The 16,454-nt window shown below is 39.6% G+C and overlaps 2 protein-coding genes across 19 annotated transcripts in view; one reads left to right on the forward strand and one right to left on the reverse strand.

Moving 5' to 3' along the window:
- Positions 1-2,619, reverse strand: part of LOC146990660 (R3H domain-containing protein 1-like) — a 43,518-nt gene extending 40,899 nt beyond the window's left edge. For 8 of the 18 annotated variants that reach the window (XR_015037550.1, XR_015037566.1, XR_015037552.1 and 5 more), the window contains exons 1-2: positions 2,491-2,614; positions 994-1,091 (exon numbers count right to left, since the gene is read on the reverse strand). The gene's annotated coding sequence lies outside the window, so the exon portion shown is untranslated. Of the gene's footprint in view, positions 1-993; positions 1,092-2,490 lie in introns of all 18 variants that reach the window. The other 10 variants (XR_015037531.1, XM_085796836.1, XM_085796749.1 and 7 more) reach the window with 5 other exon arrangements.
- Positions 2,620-9,795: 7,176 nt separating this feature from the next.
- zranb3 (zinc finger, RAN-binding domain containing 3) overlaps positions 9,796-16,454 on the forward strand; it is a 73,252-nt gene continuing 66,593 nt past the window's right edge. The window contains exons 1-2 of the mRNA XM_085796879.1: positions 9,796-9,829; positions 11,086-11,275. Coding sequence (XP_085653005.1) covers positions 11,130-11,275 — 146 coding nt within the window. The 5' untranslated portion in view covers positions 9,796-9,829; positions 11,086-11,129. The remainder of the gene's footprint in view (positions 9,830-11,085; positions 11,276-16,454) is intronic.

A 16,454-nucleotide genomic window follows, 5' to 3' on the forward strand; every position in this document is an offset into this window, starting at 1 on the left:
AAACACTGCAATGTAACATTTTGCTTTTGGGGGAACATTATAAGATAAGCTTGCAGAAAAATAAGAGGCATGTGCATGAAACCACACCCCTCACCTCCTCCTTTTCATCTCTTTCATAGGATTTAACAGTTAAAACAATAGGAGGGCCTCCACTTGTTCTCGCTTCCCTTGTTTATCCCAGTCGAGATCAAGCATCATGTCCAGAGGAGGAGAGAGCGTGGAAAACATAACTGCGCTCCTCTGAGAAATAATCTACTTCATGACGCTTTACTTTCATCACTAAGTGACTGACAGGCTGTCAAAGACACAGGAAGTCACAAAACAGGTCTGGAGAGCGCAGCCGAAGTCTAGACCGCCATAATGTGATTGTTTTTTTTTGTCCTTTCAGTCACTCAGACTTTAACAGCAAACACAGTGGGTGGAAAAGTTCCTGCTGTCACTTAGCAACCAAGACCAGGCTGCGACAACCGATCCGATCCAATCCTTCCTCATAATTGTACCATTCGTTATGCCGGGGTCTCTGAAGAATTTATTATTGTGCTTCCTTAATCCCATGAAAAGGTCACCAATTGAACAAACAATTTATGGATAGGCGGATGAATTATTTAATGGCCCTGACCAAATATTATAGCAAAGAGAGATTTTTTTTCTCTCCCCCCTGGAAGACGATGAATTATTTAGTCACTGGGCCACATCTTTGGTGAAAGCTATTACACAGCATCCTCAGCCTCAATATCTGATAATGTCATCAGTTCCAAATACGACCTAACCTGTGTAATGAATGGTCAACAGAGGGGCCGCCGCAGTGGCCCGAGCAGCAGCGGGTGAAAGATTTTCGACAAACAATTATTAGCATTTATTTTAAGCCTTTAGAGACAGAGAGAGAGCATTTGGAAACATAACCCCTGCAGGAAACCCAGATGATCGAGGACACACACACACACACACATACACACAACATTAAGAAAAGTGTATGTTGCACAGTTGCCAAACCTGTAGAGATGAACAACCACCGTCTCGGCTCTCTTAAAACAGCAGCTGCAGGGACTGAACCAGCATCCACTCTCCACCCACCCAGGCTCCGCTGGCACCTTAATGAAAACGATACCATCATGATACTCAGCCCTCTGTGGTAGCAACTTGTACGCTTTCACTTCCATCTTTTTTTCTTTTTCTTGTGTCTATATGCGAGCTGGTAATTGGTCAGGTTAGTAGCGCATCGCAATGAAAAGTGCATATGGTTACTGGGTAAACAAGCACATGAATGAGTTATTAGATGAATAATGAATGACGTCTAACTGACATAAATTTACTTCAAGGTTTTGCTGCGTTTAAAATCTGTCTGGCAGCAACAGTAACTAACAAAACACATACTCACAAGGAAGGTTTTAACATTGAATACATCTGCATATCTACACCTTATCATTCATTCATTTTAATTCATATCATACTTGCTTGGTATGACACAAATTTTGCTGATAGTGATCTTATTCTTATTTGGTAAAGTCTCCAGCTGGGCTCCTAATGCACCTTCAAAAGGTAAGTGTGCAGCATTATGTGTGTTTTATTAATGAATGTGCTTCACTAATATGTGTCTTGCTATGCTTTAAGTCCTAGAAGAAAAATGGTACAGGCACCGGGCATGCTGTCAACGCACCATAATGACAGGAGACCATAATGAGGTATGGTGTGAATAAACCATTTAGAAAGCAGTGGGACTTGAATGCACCACTTAGTTTTTGCTTCCTACTCTCCCTCCTCCCGTCACACCAGACTCCATTTACAAATTATGGCTGTTTAATGTTTCCCTAAATGTCGGTAAGCCCACAAACCACCGACAACAGGTAATATTGCTGTATGATAATTAATATAACGGTAGCTGAAATTCGGCCGTTAAGACATTTCGCCAAGCAACGCGAGGATGAGATGAAAGGTCAATTTATTGAAAATGGCTACCAGTTAACCTTAGTACACACTGTTCACTATCGCATATTGGCTGAGAGAGGAGCAGGCGGACCAGGCCTTTAAAGTTGTTATATTCTGCCGTTTTATTATTTAATTATTATCATTATTAATAAATAACTGCTGCTTTTTTTTTTCTCCAGACGAACGCCGAATTAAAAACATGGCCGCTTGCAATTTGGACACGATGTCTGTCTGCTTGTGAGGTGTGTGTGTGTTTCTGCCGGAGAAGAAGACAATATATTGAGCTAAAAAAAAAAATGCGCTAGATCGTGTCGGGGCTAGGCTAGGCTAACCATTAGTAAGTACCTGGTATTGTGGCTTTGCTAACGCCTTTAAAAAAAATGGCCAAACACCGGCGCCCCGAGCTGTCACGGACTAGCAAGAGAGATGTTTACTGCTAACAAGCTCGTGTTACATGATTACAACAACTATCCGGTGAACGTGTTTGTTCTCCTTTTAGCTAAACCGGTGCTGTCAGTGTTGTATGGGTTTCCTGCAGATGTCTGATGATGGATGTCGTCTTACCGCTTAGGTTTTTACAATCGGTGTCGGTACAGCCGTTGTCTCTACCGAGGGTGAAGTAGCTAGTGTTTGTGGCAGAGTGAAGGAGGAGAGGCAGCAGCAGCAGCAGCAGCCTGGGAGAGAAGCGTACGTATGACGTCAGCCCCTTACGCACGGCACGTAGGGGCGTTCATCCACTCATCACTCACTCCCTATTAGGCCGGGAGCCAGGTCCACCCCTCAGGATGTTTTTTGCTACCTTTTTTTCACTATTATTTCTTGTTATCCCATACATTGGGCCATCACAAGTTGATAACCTCCACCCCCAGCAAATGGCAGTTAATCCCCAGGGGCCAAATAAACCCCTTTTTGGGAAAAGCTTCTAAACAAATGATTTAATGCCATAAAATAGGGTACAGCAACTGCATACATGGTCAGATAACTCTGAAATTTTGCATGGTGTATTGGAAAAAAAAATCAATAGTTTTCCTGTTTACTGCCTTTCTATTTTCAATATCAATCAGTTTGATTTCAAAAAGAAAACGTCAGTTTCCGCCGGACAAATTGTCATCAAATGTGATCATTTACAAGAATTTATTACGTATCACTGCCTTAGATGGATATGAAAAACTTCCCACATTTGTAAGCCTCACATTTAATTCAATGACCTCTATCTAGAAGATGGTCTGCCTTGACCAGGCTCACACAGTGTCCTACGCCTAAATCAGAGAAAAACGGAACTTTCAGCATTACCATTCCAAATGGGATCAAGCATGATTTCTTGCACATATTAGTGTCTTATGGATTGTCTTAAAGCAGAAGTAAGTGGTCCGGTCGTTTTCGCTAATGCTGTTCCAGGCAGGCTTTTGAAATCGTAAATTACAGCTTCAAGTGACAACTTACGACTTTGTAGCGTTTCAGGCAACCCACTCGTGTTTTTCCGACCTGTTTTACCGGTGAAAGTCACTATAACGCCACTCGTAACTCCGACCGGTGAACTCGTACAGATTCGAACTGGTACTTCACGGTCGGAAAAATACGAGACTGCCTTGAACGCACCATAACAGTCCTCGTCCCTACGTCGCCACATACAAGGCGTCCCTTGGCTGCACAGCCCATTTGCATGCCGTTCTCTCTCCCTCATTGGATAAATATCCAAATTACGATAAATGTTTTCTCCTCGGCTCAGAGCAGAAAAAGTGACTGACAGACCCGTTTATAGACCAAAACACTCTATGTAAGTGATTGCTGTCGGAAAATATGTAACTATTTAAGACTTATATTACATACAAATATTCCGCTTACTTCTGCTTTAACTCTGGACTATAATCATGATGACGATGATAGATAGGGCAAAGATATAGAAAACTTAAAAACTCCCGAGAAATACAGAGGAATAAGCAGTTATTGACAATTCTCGCCTGCCCATGTTTCACTTTAAGACCCATAATCATCCACATAGTAGGAAATTATAAAGATTATACATTTCCTGAATTGTCACAGTCCTGTGTCTATTTCAGTTTTTGTTATTTGTGTCAGTGCTGTACATTTCACTGTGCTATAAAAAATACTACAGTTTAGGCAAAAATAGTGGAAAAATAGTTGTTGAGACAGATTGACCTTTGACCATGTGACCTTTATATTTTTTTTAGATAGGCCCAAAACGTGCGTCTAAATGAAACAGATCTGTGTGCTTTAAATCACATGTTAGTGTGACATGCCCTCATATCAAAAACATGAGAACAAGGTCTGAAAAGCACAAAACAAGATATGCCCCCTATGTTTAGAGTCCTATTTATTGCAGGGGTTTGATAACTTTGAGTGGATTTAACTAGTCATAAAGCTACCACTTAGTGATGGGTTATCATACCAAAATATAAATGTGTAAATGTACCTTTTCAAAAAATTGACTTAGATTTTGCCACCTGAGTGGTACTCAAAACGTGCATGACCATAGACTACTTTTGTTAAAGTGTGTCAAAGTAATGTGTAAATCGGTTAGCATTTACTTTTATATTGTACCCTGATACCCTGGTCCACCTGGGGTGTAACATTATTCACTTTTCATGTAATTAACTTCAGATATATTGATGAGTAGCCTACAACTTAAGTCTCCAATCTTGTTAATGATACAGTTTATGTGCAAGAAATCATGCTTGATATTTGGAATGGTAATGCTGAAAGTTCCGTTTTCTCTGATTTGAGGTAGGACACTGGAAGACTTTGGTCATAGCAGGGCAAACTCTTCCACAAAGGGTTTTGGGCTTAAATTGAGTTCCTACAAATGTGGAACAGTTTTTGACCAATCAAGGCAGTCTGACGTGAGATAAAATTCTTGAAAATGATCACATTTGACAAGTCTGGTGTGCACTGTTTGTCTTTTGGGATAAACTGAGGGTGACACAATTTGAAAATAGAAAGGTAAGCCCCACGGCTGCTCTGATAGTTTCACAGGTGTGTCAGGATTTGCCTCTGCACAAATTTAAGTGGGGTTATCTGACCATGTATGCAGTTGCTGTACCCTAATATGGCATTACATCATTTCGCCAGAATCTTTTCCCAAAAATTATCTTTTGGCCCCTGGGGCCAACCTTCCTTGCTGACATTCAACTTGTCGAGTCTTTGATGCAGATAACAAGAAATAATAGTGAAAAAAAGTAGCAAAAAACATCCTGCTGATCATGTGGCAATATCCCCTACATACAATGTAGGGAAAGAAGATGCCCCCTCAAAAATGTCAAATTTGGGCAAATACCATATACACCGTTGTAAATGGAAAAGTAAATCCCCGTCAATAATCTGTTTTAAAAATGAACTAAACAAATATTTTAGTTCCTTAAATTCACTGGTATGATAGAAATTGCAATACGATGTAATTTGTTTATTTGTGAAGAGTCCCAATAAGTACAATGCCTTCAACTTGTGTTATATCTTTTATTTTATTTATTTATTTTTTTCACACATTTAAAATAGCTTTTTATTTATTCAGTACCAAGCCTCGTAGATTTAATTTTCTATTGGTTTGGAAAAAAAGAATGCAACAGTTTTCCTGTTTGAGAATGTATGTACATTTTGAACACAATAAAGTTTGAAAAAAAAAATGTAGGGAAAGAAAAAACGATATACACGATGTAGGGCCTACATCGTGTATATATGATATCGTTTTTTCTTTCGGAGGAATAGGAAGTGTATATTTATCAAAAACTATATTGCATAAGAATATGCTATAGTTTTTGATGCAATACTTTGTGGTGTGATTTATGTTACTGAAAAATGTTACGTTACCTGAATCTGACCCTAACCTCTGGAGCCTGTGGCCTGTTGGTCGAATCTGCCACTCAGCAAAAAATAACAACAACCGTACTGTACGTGCATTATTTCAAAAAAAGAAAACGTCAGTACTACTCAGTGTCGTATCCATACAGTCTATGGTCGTATCATACTGGAATAGTGTATTCATAAACCTGGCGAGGCCATCCTGATCTCGTGAGCTCACATTCAATTCTGCTCATGCTTAAGGCAAATGGTCTGGCCTTGACCAGGCTAACACACAGCATACGCCTAACTAGAAAAACGTTATTTATAGATACATGATTACTTGATTTTGCTATTAGTTTATGGATTTGTCTTAGCAAGACGATCAATCATTTGTGACCCTGTAATTCTCATATTTTAGGAATGTGGTGTACTGGCAATACAGTGGCGGGAAATGCATGATCTGATTTTAATTGTAGGTTGGATAAGTTGGTAACACAACTATTTTTTTCAGGCTGAAGAGGATCATCCCTACTCCAACAGGAAGAGATTCCTTCTGCAAACCAAGAAAGTAGACTGCCCTGCCAAGATCTTTATCCGATATAGCCTATCACAAGGTAAATGTCTCTTAACCCATTTAATCCCAAATTTTTCCCAGACATGAAAATATCCAAATTATTATTATTTATTTTCATGGAAAAATAGGAGAAAAAAATGTGTTTTATAGTCGGTCACAATTGTGACCGGTGGGAAAATATGTATACTAATTTTACATACAGTATCCATCATAGCTATCAAATTGCTTATATTCAGCCCAATTTTAACTGGGCTGTACTACAGAACTTTTTTTTTTACTTTTACCAGTGCCAGCATACATAACAGATGCTTGTGTGCTTTATCACATGTTAGTGTGACTATTTACATATCAAAAACATGTAGAACAACTAAAAGCAAAAAACAAAAAGACACCTATCAACATTGCCATTATCACTTTTTGTGAAAAAATTTAAGACATGCATATTGTAACTTTGTTATTGGATTTCCATTTTAGTGCAATATTGCTTTAGTGTACTTTTCATTTTACCATTGTAAATGTGTAAATGTACATTTTTAGTGCAATATTGACTTATTGACCTAGGGGTCACTCAGAATAGAGGTAACCTGCATGACCTCAGTCTTACTTTTGTTCAGGTTCAAATGTAATTTCAAAAGACATAAAACCAACATGACTACAAAATGCACATTTTAACAAATTTGATGCAAGCTTTTAAAATAGTTTTTTTTAAGAAAATTGATGAATTGCTCATCTTGCCAACCCTTATTTGTCAATGAAGAGGTGGCTGCTTATGAGTGGAGCAGCCACAGAGAGTAGATGGGCCCCACCACTTCTTGGACCTGATTGAGATATGACACCTCATGAAGTTTGGTTTGTTAAATTTTTGACCACCTGCAACTTGGTCCTTGGCTCATCTGTTCCTGCATCCTCTGGTGCAGGCATGGGCAAACTCTTCCACAAAGGGTTGTGTGGCTGTAGATATTAGTTCCAACCAATCAAGAGCACAAAGTTTGACCAATCAACTGTCTGAAGACTGAGATCAGTTGATGAAATGAATCAAGTCTGGTGTGCTACTGCTGCTTGGTTGAACAGAAACCTGCAGCCACAAGGCCCTTTGTGGAAGTTTTGCCCACGGCTGCTCTGTGGGTACACTGAGTAGAGAGATTTGCCTCTTCACCAACAGTGGGTGGAAGTGGGGTTGTGATGATATATGTCAATACTAGACACCTTAAAGATGATGTGTCCCAAAAATCTTTCTCTTATCTTTATGTCAACCTTCTTTACTGAACATTGTCGAGGCTTTGATGCAAGCCATGCATCTTACAGATGGTGCAACCATGAAATGCATCAGCTCTGATAATGTGGCAATTTACACTTTCTCATATGAAACTGCACATTTGTGATCAGGTCAGGTTCTTTTAAGTATTTTTTGGAAATATGTTGATACTCCATTTACTGCTATTTTTAGGGCCTTTCAACTTGAAATATTTTTTACGGTCACTTTTGTGACCAATGGGATTACTGTTTACAGTGTTACACTTTTTACCATGAACATGCATGTCCTATCTCTACTGAGTTTTCATTTATGAAAATGTTATTGTTTCTTCCATATTAATAAAGTTGCTGTGGAGATCATAACCATAAAACTCCCTTTTGCAGACGCACACCAGAACCATAACTTTTGTGGTTTCTCAAATAATATTCATAGCTGAACGAGGACAAGATACAGTGGGTGACTGCAATGACTGCAATGAACAGGAGTGTATAGGAAACTGCATGGCAGCCCTAGCAGTTTTTTCATTGGGATGTCCGAAGGTTTTAAAGGATCTTCTTATCTTTGTAGGAGTAAGGATGCCATTCAGAATTGCAGTGAATTCGTAATCTTTCTGAAATGTTGAAAACTTTAATTGAGTGAAACTTCAAGCTCCCAAAGAATCAAATCAATGTTGAGCCAACCAAGAGAACAGAGGACCAAGAGAATTACTTCACCAGAGAAATTGAGTAAAAACGAATTGGTAACAAAAAATTTCTACAGTTTGGAACAGCTCTTTTTTTTTTTACAGTGCACAATTTTCATGATTTAGGCTCTGCATGTCACCACATTGGATTTGAAATGAAACAACAGATGTTGTGAAGTACAGACTTTATCATTAAAAGAAATAACTGGGTGGCATGCCCGTGAGAAATGCAGGCTCCATGTGTGTTCCCTTATTTTCTCCCATAATATCCTCCAACAGTTCCTCTTGGTGTCCACCCTCAGCTGCAGATGTCATCCTGGTGGACAAAGATCCAGAGATGGAACAAAGAGGCCCTGCTGACCCAGTTCATCGACGTGGCTCATGAACAGTCGCTACGGATCTCCTCACTCTCAGCAGCCCTCCAAGACACCGTGCCCTGGGATCCCTCCAGTCCACGGCCGTGCTCCTGCTCCTGCTCCTGCTCCTGCTCCTGCTCCTGCTCCTGCTCCATGGTAGACCACGACCACTTTTCCCACCCTCCACTGCAATCATAGGAGACTCGTACACCCTAGAGCACTGGAAAAGAGAGTAACGACACGCATTGGTTCAATGGAAGCGCCTCCTGATGGCGGAATATGGGTAGGCTATTGCAAAAGCGCCCAAGAAATGACATCTCTGCATTGTTTAATATAATACATCCATGGCATTTACCTGCCAAACCCCCTCACCACCTTCCTCTACGCCTCCCTCCCTCCCTCTGTACTTCCTCCCGTAACAGCTCCCCCTACAGGCACCAGCAGCCCACTGCTTCTCACTCACCACCACTTTTTTTTTTTTTTAAATTCAAAACTTTGTTTCACATTACAAAAATGGGTTGGGTGGGGGGTGTTTGTTTGTATATGTGTTCTGAGAAAAATCAAAAATATTGTCTTTTTATATTACTGTCTCTTTGTACCTTGTTTTCAATAAAAAGATAGTTGAAAAAAAGCAAAGTATATCTACAGTATATTATACGCCAGGGGGAATTTATAAGTTTACAAAAAAATGTTCAAGTTTTCACATATATTGATAGCCTTGGTCGCTTTCTGGTTGCTTGAAAATTTGATGGAGGTTAATTGCTTGAGCTCACCGCTAAGAGCAGTAAAGGAAGGTTTTTTTTTTAATGAACTTACATTTGTGAATATGAAATTTTGCCATTAAAATAATAAGGTTGATAATAAAAGTTATGTTGGCTTTTTCCTTGTTTTTTTTTTCAGGTCAGGGAGCAGGGAGGAAATCACCATCAACATTGATAGCAACAAAATTACAAATATCACTCCATAGTTTTTGCACAATAGGGCAGAGCCAAAACAAATGGGTCACAGTTTCAGCATGTACAGAACATAAAGTAGAATTCACATCAATGTCTTTTCAAATCTTTTTACAATGTGGTCAATGGATGGATAAAATCTATGAATAATCTTAAATAATAATCTTCTTTGGCCTCACTGTCTGAGGTTCCTCCTCCTCCAATCACATGACGTCAGACTTGAACGACCTGGGTTTCTTTTTACAGTCTTTGGTTTTAGCAGAGACGAGTCGACTGTATCCCCGGGTAGGCAAACGCACTTCGTGAAATAACATTGCTCCCTCCCTTTATTTTATAACATAAATATGTAAAAATGTATGCAATATGAATTAATAGTGTTGCTGCTGTCGGAGTCGTACAATAACAACAGTCCGTGCGTGGCCAGCTCGTCTTTTCGAGGAGCAACACAGAAAACACGGAGATACTGTTGCGTTAGCTTGCTAGTTACTAAACGGCGTTGCTAGGCAGGAAGTTGACAGCTATGCTGCTGGGTATGAGTTTAACCATCCTACGTCCAAATACATTCACGAGTTTAACACAATGTTTCTATGAACCAAAATATATTCCCGGTTTGAACATTCAAAATAATAGAGACAGCAGTTGTGAACACGAGTGGTGCTTTTATTTTTACAAGCATGTCACCCAACTTCCGGTTTGTGTTGCTAGCGCTAGCTAAGGATGCTACACAAACACAAGTATGTGACTTTTTTTTAACCAAGTTTTTAGATATTGTGTGCAGCTGTTCACTTTGCTGTAGGTCCTTTAGCACATTGGAAAGAATTATAAATATTTTTCCTTTTCTAAATGAATATATAGCTATAGTTATATAGTTATAATTATAGCCTATAACTGTAAGATACTGCCTTTAGGAATTAATTTGTTGGTTATTACAAAATTAAGCATTGTAGAAATACAGAAAAGAAGATGCTAATGTGCTTTAAATCAATTGAAAGTTATAGATTTTTAAGAGAGATGATAGGCGTCTTAAAACAAACACAAAACAAACAAATAAAACAAGTTTTATAGTAAAAAAAAAGAAGACATTCATGACGTGTGTCCTCAGCTGTAGACAGCATCTTGTGCTCCTCGATCTGGGCAGTTTTACATTTTGACACAGTACTGATTTCTGTGGGGTTATTAGTGTCCTGGATTGACCACAACTGCACCAGGTGTGGCAACACAAAGGAGATGCTGTTGCAGGGTCTGGAGGCAGCTGAGACAGGCAACTTTTACCATCTCATCTAAAATTCACACTTTCTTTGTCCACTATGCTGCATCATCCAGCTTCTAATAATGGTGCTCCTGTCAGGGCTCCTGGACAGCAGAGGAATACTACTTACCATTAATATAAAATATGTTTAAATCAGCAATATACAAAGTAAAAGGAATGCGCTCTTGTATCCTATAGATGTTTTGGTTAATATTTACTTGAATTAGCCTACATATACATGAATATTCAGATGGACGTTGTGTTTCAACTGTGTTTTTTTTCCCCTTCCCAGCTGGCTGACTGAGCAAGAACCAAGAAACTGATGAGGACTTACTAATGGAAATGGATGATAATGGCCTACAGACCTCTCACTGTGATACAAGATGGTCACAGCAACTGTCAGGCCTTCCTCACAAGCTCCTGCAGCGCCTGATGCCTTTCCAAAGAGAGGGTGTGGAGTTTGCTTTATCTAGGAATGGACGGTAAGCAGTTTGCCAGTCAATAACAAGAAAGGAAATGCACAAATTCGTAAACTAAACATAGAACTACAGATAAATAGTAAGTTCTGTTATTTGTTTTTGGGTGGCTCTATTGGAGTACAGCACTGGGTTTGTCCCACTGTGTGTGTGCAGCGGTACATTCGCCTCCACCACTGCAGAGTGTAAATATTGATTTATATTGCTATGAAGACGCTTTCAACTCAAGCCTATTGTCTGAGCATTTCAAAGCTTCTTGAATCTTTACTCAACACTCGTCTTTACACTTTACTTTACAGGGAGTATTTATCAGGCTTTAATGACAATCACAATGCTTCTTTATGAGAAACTGAATGTAACAGCTTTGTTTACAAAAAAAAATCACAAGTTACCATTTAAATATCAATAAATCCTGAATGTCAACATTCTTCAGCAAGATAAAATCCTTCCACGTTTACTAAACCCCTCAGTTTTTATTGCAATACTTCAAAGTTTCTGACATTTTGTGATCTTCCATTTCCTGTGGATGAAGATGCTCAGTTTGTGAACACACTTAACAGAAATTCATCTAGGCATGCATAACAAATGTGTAGCATAACACATTCCTCTCTCTATTGCTGCACCAGTGTGTGATTTAGTTTAATAGAATGGCATTTTTACTCAGACAATTTGCCTAATGGAGCTTTAAAGTAAGGAGCTCCTCCCCACCTCTATGGTGCAATGGGTAAAATGTGATTTCCACCCAAGCTACATGGCTCAGGAAGCAAGTAAAATGTCAAGAGTGTATGTGAATATATTCTAAATTCAGAAGGTCAGATAGAGTCCAGCTTATATCTTTGAAAGCAATTACCAGTCCACGGGAAATTTTCTCAGTTGCCCTTAGGACTGTAAGTGTTTGGCTATGGTGAGCATTAGCTGCAGGAACGGGCCGGGACTCGCCTTCCCGACCAGTCGATGTACACTTGGGTTTTTGCCGGAAGGTCAGCACAGGGGGAGCCAATCTGAACACTGCCCCTGTGTTGCGGAGCAGCCATATTGATTCAGGAACACTGGGAGGCACTGCTTTGTTACACGGGTGGGTCAGGAGTCAATTGGCTCACGCTGCAGCATGTGGACAGCTACCTCACTCAATTGGTGTTAGTGTGACAGTAAGAACAACAGATATAGGAAATCTGGAAGCAGAATTGAACTGACATGTTTGATGTGCAGCCGAGTTAGGTAGTTTACCTACGGTACAGATATAAACAACCAGAGACAGTTACAGGAATTATTCAGGTGGTCTGTGATACCATCTTACATCTAATCTTTAATTTAGGGTCTTTGTACCAGGCCAATGATTGATCTTACTTCCGACCTTGGCCCATTTTTCTCCCACTAAAACATTTACTAAGAGAGCCCTGCCTCTAACAAACAGGTGAGAGTTTGGAAGTCCTCGCTCCAACTTAAGCTTTCACCCCGACGGTCTTTATAGATTTAAAATCAAGACTCATCTTCCCCAAAAACAGAAGGAGATAAAGCACGTTTCACCATCTCTTACAATAATAGCAGCTGATTCACTACTGGAAACTAATCATTTTGATACAATAGGTCTTTGATTTCAGATAAAGGTAAGCAGCTCCTCATTTCTCGCTGATTGATAGCAAATGTGGCCTGCAGAATAAAGCGGATGTTTGCTCCATGGAAATACTGTCTCCAGCAGCTGTTGTAATAATGCTTTGACTACAGACTTGTTTTGAGACAAGAATATTTGACAAGACTCTTTAATCTGCACTCCATGACCACGTATAGGATGTCATGCTAAAGCTGTGTGCCGTGTCCCTGGTGAAAAGTCACTCGTCACCTGTTGATTAGATATAAGGAACATTTTTTGTTGTTGCACTGCACTGTAGAGCATGATGCCATACTTATTACATTCATTATTTTTATTTTTTCTCTACACAGTGTCATGAATTAGCATTAAAACGTGAAACCATTTTAAATCAATCATCCTCTCTACTTCCTTGTTGTTACAAACCCTTCAAGCAGTAATGTGAGACTGGTTTCCATCAAAATGTAGCATAAACCACCTGTTGAAGGATTTTTTATCGGCATTTTGTTTGAACGATTTTTATTTTTACACACAAGTGCTTAAAAGACGGTGGATTTTTTTAAAGCTCACCCCAACATCCACATATATCCACCACTGCACTTGCACATGCAGACAGACAGTGAGGGTGATTGTAGGCTAAAAATGATATGATGATAATGATATGAAATGTTATTGACAGTAATCTTGATCTTCCTAAGTATTTGAGGTTCCCTGCTGTTCTTTATTTGTTCACTCAATATCCTTGGAAAGAGCCTCAAATTGAAGCAGTCTCTCTCTCTTTTTTTTATTCTGATACAACAGAGACTTGTTGTAGAAATGACAATATTTCTGCCTGAACACATCAGAGTGCAATGGAGTTACAGACTTTTTGGATTTTTAGGAAGGAGCGTAACAATTGTGGGAAATGTAGGATATGACTAACCGAGGTGGGACCAGATAGGGCAGGCTGACTGACAACAAAAATAAATGTCAATGCTTTTCATTATGAAATAACTCCTGAAATGCGCTGAACATCACAGATTGATGTTGGATATCTACCAGTGTGGGAGGATCTGTGGGTGGATTTTTTCCTTTAAATCTCACAGCCATTGTGTCTTTTCACAACCAGAGCATCAAGAGTACCGAACCAAAACATCAAAATGTTGTTGCCGTACTTATGGAGCCCACTTGTATCCGTTTGTGTAGGAGGGTGGGTGAATTTTATGGAGTCAGATGAGGGATAATGTGGGAAAGTTGTTGTACAGTATGATGATAAAAAACCCTGTGAAATGTGATTGTGCTGTTTGGAAAGTTGAAGAGAGAAGTTTTTCATTTCTAAAATTCAACTCTGTAAAATGTCGACTCTAGATATTAAAAAATATATGTATCACCATTGAGGAAAAATACATCCAGCTTGCAGTTCGTGTCCAGCTCGCTCTGATTTACCTCAAATATTTTTGTAAGGGCTCGACTGTGCATCTTGTTGAACAAGGCCGAATCTGCTGATGCGATAGGGGATCAATAAGCAGACTGTGTCGTTTCTTTCCGCAATGCTAAAAAATGACTGAGAGAAGTCCATTCAGAAATAGAGTTTGTCTTCTATACACCTGCAAGTTGATGCATTTACGCAGCATTTGTCCTCCTGGACCACAGTTATTGTTCATGATACACTCAAGGACGGCTGCATTGAAGCGTTAAGGGGCCAGTCTGCTTTTTAAACACAAGTAAACCTGCTAACTTTGGTAGAAAAAGGTTCAAAAATGGTTAAAAAAAAACATAATATTCTCAGTTTTTCACGTCTGTGTCACATTTACTTTCAAACATGACAGTGAAATATGTCAGTTTTATGTGCTCGGTGACAATTTCAATGGGCCTGTCAACGGTTCTTTTCCCTTGTCAGTTTTTTTTCTTTTTTTTTTTTTGCTGGAAAGCGCACGTGTCGGTCTCGCCTTTAATGCGTGAAAAATAGGCGAGAGGGCAAATCCAGGCAGTGTGTCCACTCCACTCTAATCTGTTAATATGGACACCGGAACGACAACCACGACGTTTCACAGCCTCATGGAGCCTTCAAATTATTCATAGTTCTTTAAAACCTTAACGAAATGCTGAACGGTGAACTCGGGAGTGTGTTTATTAAGATTGTCATTCAAATTTGGTGCTTGGAAATCCTGTACGTTATGTTACCTCACCTTTTCCCGACTGAGGACCACCCACAGTTTCTTACTGTATATCCTACAGCCATTTAATTTTATAATTGCTTATGGAATCTCTTATTTGAAATGTAAATTAGCACTGAAGTCCATTTGTTTTAGCAGAATAAGGGGAAATAGTTAATTTTCTATCACAGGGAAGAGTCAAATTCGAAGCAGCAGAGGCAGAGATATTCTGAATTTTAGTGTCTAGTATGTGTCAAACTCTGGAAACACTGACTCCTACATTTCCTAGAAGGGAACATGATTTATTTTGTTACACCCTCCCCTTGTAAAAATGTGCTAATGTCTTTCAAACTCAATGTCCCCGACTGTATCACAGGTTTTCAGTTATAAATATGTAGTCACCCAGCCTCAGCTGAGGTAACCCTGATGACATCATCAGAGGATGTTTATTCACACCTTAGAAAGCCCCCCTCCCCTCCTCCTCCTCCTCCTCTTCCTCGATAAAGGCCACAGAGGACGTTATGGATCTGTTTTTAACATACTGAGCAGTCCGCCTCATGACTAAATTGATCTGATCTTCATGTGTAAAATCAGGGGAGTGCCCTGTAAATGGAGACAAAATGAGATTCAGTGCACACATCAGTCTGAAAGCTGCTTTAATGCTCCATGAATTATTCTTTCTTCAGTGACAGTCGTGGCCAGAGGCGTTATGTTTCCAGGTTGTCTGTCTGTGCATGTAACACCTTCAGGGAATTTCTGTAGACTCGCTTTAGTCAAAGGTCAGAGGTCACTGTGACCTCGCAAAAACGTGAAGGCACTTTCTCAGGGATGCCTTCATCTGAGTCCAGTCCAGTTGTTTTTTTATTGATTTAATGAGTAGGAGTTCATTTTCCTCCCTGTGGATGACAGCCAGGCCAGAGGGGGTCTCATGTTTCTCTGATAGCCCATCACAGGATCATTGTTTTGATGATGCTGAACGTCAGGCGATTGTAGCATCAACCTAATTTTGCCGAAAAAGCAGGAGTTTCCAGACTTTTCTGCCTCAGACAACTCCTGTCCGCTCTTACATAATGTTCACTCACCCGCTCTCATTAATACTTAAACCAGGAGCTTTTTGCCTCTTGTTTGATAGCAGCAGTACTGTTTAACGTCACAGTTGATGCGTAGCTACGAGGCACCACTGTGCACATGTTGCCAGATGTTATGAGCTAGTGATACTTTGTCAGAGTTCAACATGGCTGCTCAGCTACAGTATTCACTTTACTTGGGGCTGTAAATTGCATTCCCTTCCTAATTAAGCATGAAATCTATATAGGTTTTAATGTAATGGGATATTATATTTTGTGGAGATTCTATTATACAGCATGAAAAATGTAATTTTACTCATGATCAGTAACCCGTATCCTTAAAAAAAACATTTTCTATTACTTGTATGGTTCCCAGCCAGGATGTAAAGAAGAGT

The sequence above is a fragment of the Trachurus japonicus genome, chromosome 2 (assembly GCF_045865225.1).
Source record: "Trachurus japonicus isolate A0001 chromosome 2, Traja_1.0".
Classification (NCBI taxonomy): Eukaryota; Metazoa; Chordata; class Actinopteri; order Carangiformes; family Carangidae; genus Trachurus; species Trachurus japonicus.